At 47.5% G+C, this 12,255-nt stretch overlaps 1 protein-coding gene across 1 annotated transcript in view; it reads right to left on the bottom strand.

Annotated features, from left to right (window-relative positions):
* The window catches only part of aak1a (AP2 associated kinase 1a), a gene marked incomplete at its 3' end in the record, with an annotated part of 57,286 nt that overhangs the window by 22,750 nt on the left and 22,281 nt on the right, over window positions 1-12,255 (bottom strand). Inside the window, exons 3-11 of the mRNA XM_080852164.1 lie at window positions 9,648-9,756; window positions 8,994-9,136; window positions 7,814-7,935; window positions 7,179-7,260; window positions 6,287-6,419; window positions 4,859-4,962; window positions 3,668-3,747; window positions 3,271-3,428; window positions 939-1,132 (exon numbers count right to left, since the gene is read on the bottom strand). Coding sequence (XP_080708290.1) covers window positions 939-1,132; window positions 3,271-3,428; window positions 3,668-3,747; window positions 4,859-4,962; window positions 6,287-6,419; window positions 7,179-7,260; window positions 7,814-7,935; window positions 8,994-9,136; window positions 9,648-9,756 — 1,125 coding nt within the window. The remainder of the gene's footprint in view (window positions 1-938; window positions 1,133-3,270; window positions 3,429-3,667; window positions 3,748-4,858; window positions 4,963-6,286; window positions 6,420-7,178; window positions 7,261-7,813; window positions 7,936-8,993; window positions 9,137-9,647; window positions 9,757-12,255) is intronic.

The raw sequence follows: 12,255 nt of genomic DNA, 5'->3' as shown, positions 1-12,255 counted from the left end.
CTATAAAAACACTGACCTGAGACTAATTACTATATGCATTTAGGGGGAAATTAGCATAGATGTCCTACAAGGAACCATGCTTGAATGCCAATGTATGGTGCAGATAGAATGGTGCCTTTATGGGACGCTCGTCGGAGCTTTGCCAGTATGCTAATTTACTCGTAGAGCCTCAGTGAATGGAGGATTGTGTCCTCCTTGGATGAGCTAAGGAACACAAATCCCTGGCAGAGTTTAAATATCGGACAGAAACTGGCTAGGCAACTTTCGAGATCAACTGAGAGACAAAAAACAGTGTGTCTGAAGGCAGTATGTGTATGTGCACCTTTTCAGAAGTATGTACGGTAATCCATTACGTAGCTCATGTTAACTGGTAACAGTGCTACTAAGTACAGAATATCATTCTTACTTTCAATGTCTGACAGCACACTGAGGCTCGGTACATAACATGGCACTTCAGTGTAATACTACCAAGTTCAAAATTCAAGTACAAAATAACAGGATGCCGTTTGTTTCTCAATATGCTGCTCTACTGATTAGCATACTTATGTTGTGACGTATACATGTAATGTACATAAATGTGTGTATGCGTTTCTGTGATAATGAGGTGGTGTAGAGTATTCCTGACTATATATCTTTCAGATTTCTCTGTCATAGTATACCACCAGGCTGTTGCGCAATGTTCAGACTGAGAACTCTCTGCTCCACAACTGGAACCACAGGAGTAAAGTTCCTACATGATCAGGACTGGAACCACAGGAGTAAAGTTCCTCCATGATCAGGACTAGAACCACAGGAGTAAAGTTCCTCCATGATCAGGACTGGAACCACAGGAGTAAAGTTCCTACATGATCAGGAACCACAGGAGTAAAGTTCCTACATGATCAGGACTGGAACCACAGGTGTAAAGTTCCTACATGATCAGGACGCACATGCTCTACCTGCTGCTGCTGCTGGGGCGGGAGGAAGAAGGCTGCCGCCGGAGACGGCTTGACGAACAGCTGGGAGGTGGCTTGTGGCGGAGAGGGAGTGGCCTGCACTGGTGTGGGAGTGGCTTGCTGCGCGGCGACCGGCACCTGCTGTGGCTTCTGCGGTTGGACGCTGGCAGAGGGCGGGGTGGTGCCGATACTCACACCTGTGCAAATAAGAGAAAACAAATCAATTCAATTCAACTTTATTTATATAGCGCCATAACAATACAATTGTCTCAAGGCGCTTTAAAGAGCCCAGAGCCTGAACCCCCTTAGTGCAAGCACAATGGCAACAGGGGCAAGAAAAACAGAAAACAGACCTCTTGTGTAGCCTGACTTAGCGTGGAGTTAGCAACGGACCTCTTGTGTAGCCTGTCTTAGCGTGGAGTTAGCAACAGACCTCTTGTGTAGTCTGACTTAGCAACAAACCTCTTGTGAAGCCTGACTTAGCAAATGAGAGAAAACAGACCTCTTGTGTAGCCTGACCTAGCAAGGAGTTAGCAACAGACCTCTTGTGTAGCCTGACTTAGTGTGGAGTTAGCAACAGACCTCCTGTGTAGCCTGACTTAGCATGGAGTTAGCAACATACCTCTTGTGTAGCCTGACTTAGCGCGGAGTTGGCAACAGACCTCTTGTGTAGCCTGACCTAGCAAGGAGTTAGCAACAGACCTCTTGTGTAGCCTGACTTAGTGTGGAGTTAGCAACAGACCTCTTGTGTAGCCTGACTTAGTGTGGAGTTAGCAACAGACCTCTTGTGGAGCCTGACTTAGCGTGGAATTAGCAACAGACCTCTTGTATAGCCTGACTTAGTGTGGAGTTAGCAACATACCTCTTGTGTAGCCTGACTTAGCGCGGAGTTGGCAACAGACCTCTTGTGTAGCCTGACTTAGCGTGGAGTTAGCAACAGACCTCTTGTGTAGCCTGACTTAGCGTGGAGTTAGCAACATACCTCTTGTGTAGCCTGACCTAGTATTGAGTTAGCAACAGGCCTCTTGTGTAGCCTGACTTAGCGTGGAGTTAGCAACATACCTCTTGTGTAGCCTGACCTAGCATTGAGTTAGCAACAGGCCTCTTGTGTAGCCTGACTAATTGTCCCATGGGTTACAGTGACCAAGTACGGCTCACTATGTGTGTTCAACTTACATGAAACGAACAGGCACTGTTTTAACAGGACAAATCACTTACCCTCTAATACACATGTCCATGTTCTCCCTTGTACGTCACTTTGGACAAAAGCGTCTGCTAAATGACTAAATGCGTCTGCTAAATGACTAAATGTAATGTAAATGTAAATGTACATAATATCCACAACATCAAGACTATTTAGATTGTATTTGTAAAAAACCAACATGGCTGGACATAATGGCGGACTGCTTACTACAAGGGGCTCATGTACTGCTGCAGTGGTGAGTGGATCTAATGTGCTGATGAATACAGCTTTTGACAGGCAGGGTCAAGATGCCCAGAGAGGGCTTCAGACACCTCCAGCTCATTATGAAGCCTTTAAGCACTTTAAACACGGACAAATTGCACCGCCGGGACCGCTAATCTGGCTCCGCTGAAGGACCACACAGTTCAATAATGCATGCTTGGCCTAAGGAGAGGCTGCAGGGATGGAGGGAGAGAGAGAGAGAGAGATAGAGAGAGAGAGAGAGAGAGAGAGAGGGAGAGAGGGAGAGACAGAGAGAGAGAGAGAGAGGGAGAAGGAAAAGGAAGAGAGCGAGAGAGAGAGGGAGAGGGAAAAGGAAGAGAACGAGAGAGAGTGCAATGTGGAGAAAGAGTGTCGGGGAAGTCAGGAATGACAGATTGAGAGAGGGGGAAAGAAAAGAGGAGCAGGAAAAGGGAAGAGAGCGAGAGAGAGAGAGGGAGAGGGAAAAGGAAGAGAACGAGAGAGAGTGCAATGTGGAGAAAGAGTGTCGGGGAAGTCAGGAATGACAGATTGAGAGAGGGGGAAAGAAAAGAGGAGCAGGAAAAGGGAAGTGGTCGCTGGGTGAAGGCGAGTTTAAAACAGTTGTGCTTTTCATGGCCTCAGACACCTGCAGCGTGTCCACAGCAGAGGCCATTGTGTGACCATGCCAGCACTCAGGAGAGGATACAGATGATGGGGAGGAGAGAGAGGGAGAGAGGAGGAGGAGGAGGAGGAGAGAGGGAGAAAGAGGAGGAGGAGAAGAAGGATACAGATGATGTGGAGGGGGGAGGAGAGAGGGAGAGAGGGAGAGAGAGGAGGAGGAGGATACAGATGATAGAAAGGAGAGAGGGAGAGAGAGAGAGAGGAGGAGGAGGAGGAGAAGGAGGTGCCTACCGATGGGCTGGGTGGTTCCAGGTGCCACATTGGGTCGCTTGCGAGGAGTGAGGGCGGGCTGAATGGGAAGGATGCCAGTGATTGGCTGAGCCTGGGCAGCTTTGGGGCGTTGCCGTGGAGCGATGGAGGTTTCCATGGTAGGGATTGGGTCTGTAAGCCTATGGGGAGAAGACAAGGACTTCAATAAACGAAACCCCCAAACACCAGAAAACACCCAACCAGAAGAAAAGTGTTGTTGAAGAAAATCATACTTTTCTGCACTGGTTAGGCCTCGATAATATTGTTCTTTTATATTCATTAAGTTGTTTCTGTCAGGTTTACTATGAACCAACTGAGCAGTAATATGCCCTCAATAAACAGAGCAGTCACCCTGTGATCAGCTGCTCCGCCCACTCACCTGGTTTTGGTCTGGGTCTTCTTCACGACAGCTTCACTGGCTCTGATTGGCTCAGGGAGTTTTGCAGGTATGGGCAAAGTCTGCAAGGTGAGAAGAAGCGCCATTAGCGAAGAGCACAGCAAACAAAAGTCGTCTTTCATACATTTAAATCACACCACTTATCTGCCATTTTCTAATGGGCCCCAGTGGCCCTCAGTGAAAGTCTAGTTTGATGAACCCCCCTCCCCACTCCCCCCTCCCCCCTGACGGCACCCTGTGTATGGTCCTTTGACTCTCCGGACAGGAGGCTGGAACTGGAGGCTGAAAAGAGTCCATCAGCGCCTCACTAAGGGGGGAGAGGCTCTGGGAGGCTGCCAGTTGGCAGAGGCTGGCGCCATTCTGCTGCCCCTGTGACTATGCAGGCCGTGTGCATCCTCTACTGAAAGGTTTACCGGTGAATAAAACATCCCAACATCCAGGCCCGGGGCTCGACGAGCGCAAGGGACCCAAAACTAAAATAAACTCACAATCCCCCCTACATTCGCGTATGTGTGTGTGTGTGTGTGTGTGTGAAAGAGAGAGAGAAAAACAGACAGATAGAGAGAGAGAGAGAGTAGGTTGTGTGTAAAAGTAGGTGAGTGTTTCTGGGTTGTTGCTGATTGGCTGCTCTGTGGTGTGACATGGTTGCTGATTGGCTAGGCTGCTCTGTGGTGTGACATGGTTGCTGATTGGCTAGGCTGCTCTGTGGTCTGACATGGTTGCTGATTGGCTAGGCTGCTCTGTGGTGTAACATGGTTGCTGATTGGCTAGGCTGCTCTGTGGTGTGACATGGTTGCTGATTGCCTAGGCTGCTCTGTGGTGTGACATGGTTGCTGATTGGCTAGGCTGCTCTGTGGTATGACATGGTTGCTAATTGGCTAGGGTGCCTAGCCTTCTGTGGTGTGACATCGTTGCTGATTGGCTAGGCTGCTCTGTGGTGTGACATGGTTGCTGATTGGCTAGGCTGCTCTGTGGTATGACATGGTTGCTAATTGGCTAGGGTGCCTAGCCTTCTGTGGTGTGACATCGTTGCTGATTGGCTAGGCTGCTCTGTGGTGTGACATGGTTGCTGATTGGCTAGGCTGCTCTGTGGTGTGACATGGTTGCTGATTGGCTAGGCTGCTCTGTGGTGTGACACGGTTGCCGAGCAGGAGAGGACAGACAGAGACTCACGTTCACATTCTGAACAGGACACTCCCGCCGGGCCAGCTTGAAGGCAAAGTAGGACACCTGGTATATATCAGGTCTCTGTTCAGGGTCAGGCTCCAGCATATATCCTGATGGGGAGGGGGGGGAAGAGAGAAGGGAGGGAGAGGGGGGGGGGCAGAGAGCGAGAGAAAGAGAGGGCGGGGTGGGGGAGATAGGGAGTGTTATTTGGAAATGAAAGAGCTGTATGAGTGTTTAAACTGCACATGTACGCAGGCTGTGTCTGTTCCTATTCAGATAAGGCAGTTCATGCCTTGCAAGTCGAGTGTGTGTGTGTGTGTGTGTGTGTGTGTGTGTGTGTGTGTGTGTGTGTGTGTGTGTGTGTGTGTGTGTGTGTCAGAGCCGGTTCAGACCTCCATAGGGCCCTAGGCAAAATTCCTTGTGTTTTTTCACAAAAACACAAAGACCTAAAAATCTTTAAAAGGCAGCCTATTTACAATCAACAGTTAATTTACCAGCTCCCATGCTAACATGAAAACACACACATTGGTTGTAACTTTCAAATCTTCAATGGTCCAGTAAAAAATATGCCAAGGTTCTCAGAAGCAACTATTTGTTATAGAAAGACTACAACTCTGAATCACTTGTGTTGGAATTAAAACCATTTTATTTAGCAGATCCATATTGTCCGTTTTCTGTTGAAGTGGTTGCTAGGCAAACGAATTGAGTCGTGAGAAGACTTGAGCTTAACAAAACGGCATGTTTTTGATTTACAATGACCGTGTCTTTATAAAATGAAAGGAGAGTAAAATGCCATAATAAACAACGTACTAACCTCGAAACATCAAACCAATACTTCAAGCAACAGTTTGATATTTCTCGGTATGATCTCACTCTATTAATAAGTGTTTATTGTTGTCATAATATTTCACGAAATAAATCGTATCTGCGTCTATATTTGCCTGTGGGCTATCCAAGCAAACAAACTTCAATCTTAGTCAATATGTATCCATTACTTTCCATTTTGTTAAGTGCAATTGTAACTATACAAGGCTACAACTAAAATTATAGAAGCTAGCAAGACGCACACAGAGACCGGGGATCCCCAAGGGCTCACCGCCCTGTTGATGTAGGTCTCTAACACGGACTGTCCCTCCCTCTCTCCCACCAGGAGAGGAGAGTTAAAGGCTTTACCTGACTGCTGGTCCCGCAGTTAATTTTCAAGTTCCTTCCTCTTCCTTTTTTCATTCCCCGAGGGATAGCGCCGCTTCATCTTTCTACACTGATGATGCAATGATGCGCATGGCTATCTGACGTCCGCGACGGACAGTTACGTTGTCACGTTTTTTTTTTTCCCCCACGGGGCCTTTATTAAATAATACATTTGCGGGGCCCTACGCAACGTGCGTAGTGTGCGTGTTGAAAGAACCGGTACTGGTGTGTGTGGGGACTTACGGATGAGGCAGTGCATATCCTGTGAGTAGCGGGAGTTGTCTGGGATGGTGAAGCTGCCATCACAGATGGCCACCTGGCTCTCCCCAAAGGGCAGCGTGAAGTAACAGAGCTTGTACAGCAGGCAGCCCATGGCCTAAACACACACACACACACACACACAAACACACACACACGTGAAGTAACAGAGCTTGTACAGCAGGCAGCCCATGGCCTAAACACACACACACACACACACGTGAAGTAACAGAGCTTGTACAGCAGGCAGCCCATGGCCTAAACACACACACACACACACACACACGCACACACACACACACACACACACACACACACACGTGTGAAGTAACAGAGCTTAAACAGCAGGCAGCCCATGGCCTTAACACACAACACACAACACACACGCACATGAACAGGCACATATGGACACCCACAATATATACACACCCATGTACAGATATATACACACACACATACAGATATATACACACACACACATACAGATATATACAGAGGCGCGCACACTCACTCACACACACAAACACACACACACACACACACACAAAAGGTCACATCATCGCCGCTACGGCAGTTGGTGGCCCATTTGAATGAAAAGCCAACTAAAGGCCAAGTCCTTTATGAGCCCGATCACAGGGCCTATCGCAATTATGCAAACTGTGAGCAAGTCCAAATATAAAAAGGTTACAGCATCATGTGGATGATGTCTAAACCATTTATCTCTTAGTTAGGCCTATCTTAATGGCGGCATATTGAGTCAATTAAATATCCCACTGTCATAAGAGCTTTTATCACAACGATGACTCAGCAGAATGAATTAGCCTGGCCCTGTAGATCCCATTCACTGGGAGAGGGGCTAATCTGCCTGTCCACTTACCCAGACATCCGCCTTGGTGGTGATGACCTTTTCGCCGTAGAGGTTGACCATTTCGGGTGCGCGGTATGATAAGGTTGTGTACCTTCACGCAATAGAGGAAGGCAACAGAGTTGATATGCTAATAGCGGTTAGCTCTAGCGGTTAGCACATCACCAACTAACAGATGTAGTTTTCAAAGCAAAGGAAGAGAGTAAACGCACAATGTTTTACTCTGAGCTGAGCTACTATGTTTGAACCCTTAGCTGGTGGTACAGAATTAGTTTGGATCTGGGTCTGGAACAGGTATTGACAATGCCATAAACACATAAACACAGCCTTAACAATCTTACTACAAAACAGCCTACTTCAATACACAGGACTACAGAGGTTAGGCTGTTTTTGTGCCCCAAACGGATTTGGAAAACTCAGAGTCGTCTCAAAGTCAAGTCAGAGTCGTCTCAGAGACGTCTCAAAGTCATCTCAATGTCATCTCAATGTCATCTTAGAGTCATCTTAGAGTCATCTCAGAGTCATCTCAGAGTCATCTGAAAGTCATCTCAAATTCATCTAAAAAAGGGGTCTCAGATTATCAACACGAGTTGTGAGGCCCATGTGGAGGTATCTAGGGTTAGTAGGTTGTATGGTGACCGACTGACTTTTTGATCTCCTCGTCGACCAGCGGGACACCCTCTGCCTGTGGGTCCTGGAAGCGGTTGGTGGCGCTGCCGAAATCACAGAGGACGTAGTGGCCCCGGTCATGCAGGAGGATGTTTTCCACCTGAGACCACGGGAAGCATAGAGGGACAAAAAGGGCCGTTAGAAATGTGTCCGATAGAGGGTTAGCTAAAAGCACAAAATACCAGTCAGTTTTTCTCTGATGATATTCTATTTATTATATCCACTACAGCGAAGTGACAACTGCATTGTTACAGTTGCTGCAGTTGAAATTCAAAGTAGTAATTTATTGAACATAAACAAAGCTAGTTGGTTCCCATACTGAGGCTCTAATACGTTTACAACATACAGTGTGTAGCATATACACATAGAAAGTCTGCGCAGTAATGTGAACTCAACAGCAGTCTCCATTTAGTATGGGTGAAATAGCAAATCATCAGCATCACTCTATTGATGAGTTTTATAGAAGTGCATGACACCGCTTAAGAGTTTAAATCTCAAAAGTTAAGCTCTTTGGTCAGGAGCGCCTGTAGGGCTGTCATCCATACGAGGGCTGTGTGTGTGTGTGTGTGTGTGTGTGTGTGTGTGTGTGTGCCTAAGTCTGGGTGTGTGTGTGTGTGCGCCTGTAGGGCTGTCATCCATACGAGGGCTGTGTGTGTGTGGGTGTGTGTGTGTGGATGTGTGTGTGGTGTGTGGGTGTGTAAGTTCCCTTGAAATTACTTCCCCTGAAAGGCTAGCCTGACTGTAAGGCCAGACCCTGCTCTGAATTCTAACTACCATAGCTTGAGTAGAAGTTATGTGAGCCCAAATGTCCTTCACTGGCTTCTACAGATGTGTTCACGGGAGAGAGATGGGGGCTCTGAAACAGTCTATTACTGAGAGGCTAGGGGGACAGTTGTAGCTGTGTGCTCTGTAGAGTAGGGAGGTTTGTGTGAGTGTGTGTGTATGTGTATGTGTGTGTGTGAGAGAGAGAGAGAGAGAGAGAGAGAGAGAGAGAGAGAGAGAGAGAGAGAGAGAGAGAGAGAGAGAGAGAGAGAGAGAGAGAGAGAGAGAGAGAGAGAGAGAGAGAGAGAGAGAGAGAGAGAAGAGAGAGAGAGAGAGAGAGAGAGAGAGAGAGAGAGAGAGTGTGTGTGTGTGTGTGTGTGTGTGTGTGTGCCATGCCTTCAGGTCCCGGTGGACGATGGGAGTTTTGCACTGGTGCAGACGGGCCACGGCCTCACACGTGTCACAGAAGATCTGCAGCACCTCCTGCTCAGTGAAGCCTGTCTGGAGGCGCTGGTTCATCAGGTTCACCACCTGCCCACCTGCAGACACACAGACACACACACACACACACACACACACACGCGCATAAACACACACACAGACACAGACACAGACACAGACACACACACACACACACACACACACACACACACACACACACACACAAGTACATGAGCAGATGGACAGATATATCCATATACACACACACAGATACCAAACCCACATAAATGTTTACACACAGTCAGCAAAACAAACACAGATACACACCATACACAGGTAGGTACAGCCAGGAGAGAAAGAGAGAGAAAATGAGAGAGGGATGAGGAGAGAGACAGATAGGGATAAGGAGAGAGAGAGAGAGAGTGAGAAAGAGGAAGACAAAGAGACAGAGAGACAGACAGACACAGTCAGACAGAGAGACAGAGAGACAGACAGACAGACAGACAGACAGACAGACAGACAGACAGACAGACAGACAGAGAGAGACAGACAGACAGACAGACAGACAGACAGACACAGACAGACAGACAGACACAGACAGAGACTCACCACGGCAGTAGTCCATGAGGATCAGCACCTCCCACACATCTCCTGATCCCACAGCCGTGATGCTGGAGTCTAGGAAGCCCACAATGTTCTTGTGTCCCACGAGATCCCTCTGCGCGCGCACACACACACACACACACACACACACACACACACACACACACACACACACACACACAACCACACACAGACACAGACACAGACATTCATTTATTTTGGAATGACCAATACTGATTATAAACACCACAGCATCCAAATATTAATAAAGAGCCTATTATATCTCACACAACAACACAAACACAGTATTTACAGCCAAGTGAGTCAGTAGATAAATACATAGTCATATCAGGGGTAGAGATGGCAGCGCCTTCTCCATATTAGAGACTGCCTATGAGTGCTGACAAAGAGCAGTATTTGGCTATTTGCTTAGACACAGACACACACACAAACACACACAGACATACACAGACATACACAGACATACACAGACATACACAGACATACACACACACACACACACACACACACACACACACACACAAATATGTCAGCATCACATTTCACTGTTATTTGCACACACCAGATGCTGAGCATCCTGCAGTGGTGTTCCAGAGGGCGTTTGTTGCGGCTGCGTCCGTTTCCCCTGATGACCCCTAGTTAGGACACGGGAGTGGGAGGCGGCCACAAGCGCCTAGTTGGCACTATTTCTGTGAGCCGCCCGCTGGGACGGCAGCTAATGAATCACCACCCCCCCCCCCCTCTTCACCCCTCTTCTCCTTCCTCTCACACACCACTTCCTGTCTCTCTCTCTCTCTCTCCCTCTCTCCCTCCCTCCCTCCCCTCCCTCCTTCTCTCTCTCCCTCTCTCTCCCTCTCTCTCTCTCTCTCTACATTTCCTTCTGTCGCTCTCCACCACACTGTCGTTCATTTTAAACACCTTTTCTTTCAATCTCTCGCTCTCTCACCCCCCTCTCGCTCTCTGTCTGTCTTTCTCACCCTCTCCTCACAGCCTCTTTCTCTCCATCATTTCCACCCGACCCTCCCTCACCCTCCTCTTCCTCACCCTCCTCCTCTTCCTCTCCTGGCCAAGTCTTTCGTAACTGTGTAACTCTATCCCCCCCATCTTCCTTCATGAGGTAACACTAGCTCCATCTTTGTGCAGGCGGACTGTGGCTTTGGAGAAACGCTGTGGCATCTTAATGTTGTTATCGGGCCTAACCATCTTATGTAGATTGGCAGCCTGACAGAAGCTACACGATTAAGACCAGTCATTCTGCTGCCTCGACTCCTAGAGGGAGGCCATGTCGAAACGCTGACTGCCACTGCATGTCTAAATAGATTCCTGATAGTTAGACGCATGAGGTGAGGTACCTTTATCTACAGTGACTTGCAGTATTAGGAGGCTCTGGGACTGGAAACGGCACCTTCTGTCACCTTGTCCAACCAACTGGGGCCAAAACAACGAATTTGTGATTCAAACTAAAATAATGCATCTGGGAAAAACAGGCCTGGGAAACATAAATACCTAATCGTCAAAACGGCTCTGACTTCCTTGTCACATTCATTCACAAGCGATTCATCGTTTGCCTTTAAAACCGGGCAGTGCGGATTGGTTTAGCTTTAGTTCAGCATTATTTCCGATTCCTGTTTGTTCTGATAAAATTCCATAGCAGCTCATGTGACAGAATGACCAAAACACCAAGGAGTCGGTCCACATGAAGTGATGCTTCAGAGATAGAGCCCTTCTGCCTGCCTGTGTGTATGTGTGTGTGTGTGTGTGTGTGTGTGTGTGTGTGTGTGTGTGTGATGCCTGTCCTGATGCCTCAGAGATAGACTCTTCTCTTCTGCTCCAGCACCGCACAAAGAGACCGCTGTGTGTTCCTGTCATGCTTCTAAACCTGGAGTACATTCCCGCTGTGAGATGACGGAGAAGATTGCAGAGTGTGTAGAGTGTGTGCTAGAGTGTGTACTCTTGTTTGTGCTCATCTAAAACCTTAACCATGACTAAGTATGAACACCATGTGCTGAGTATTTTAAGAGCAGTGCACCGTTTCATTGTGAAGATCAGTGTGAAGAAGAATGGAATCATTTAGTATAATGAGTCATGAGCATGATGTGTGTGTGTGTGTGTGTGTGTGTGTGTGTGTGTGTGTGTGTGTAGGGGTTTTCAGTATCATTTAAAAAGGTATTGCGTGCTTTCATACAATCTTCTAATTGTGTTGTTCCTGGAATGCAGACATGTTTTAACTCTTAGTGTAATGAGTGATGAGCATGATGAACATGATGTGTGTGTGTGTGTGTGTGTGTGTGTGTGTGTGTGTGTGTGTGTGTGTGTGTGTGTGTGTGTGTGTGTGTAGGGGTTTTCAGTATCATTTGAAAAGGCATTGCGTGTTTTCATATAATCTTCTAATTGTGTTGTTCCTGGAATGCAGACATGTTTTAACTCCCACTACAGGCGAACAGACACATCATGGACACAGAAGGACCAATCAAAGTTATCCAGGGTGCACGTCTGCATCTCATTCATTCTAATATTCTTAATCCACAAGTCTTACAACCAGGCTAGCAGGGCATTACCTAACACACACACACACATACACCACACACACACA

The sequence above is a fragment of the Sprattus sprattus genome (assembly GCF_963457725.1).
Source record: "Sprattus sprattus genome assembly, chromosome: 15".
NCBI classification, from domain to species: Eukaryota; Metazoa; Chordata; class Actinopteri; order Clupeiformes; family Clupeidae; genus Sprattus; species Sprattus sprattus.
The sequence above is the reverse complement of the archived record's forward strand: the minus strand, read 5'-3'. Positions and strand labels throughout refer to the sequence as shown.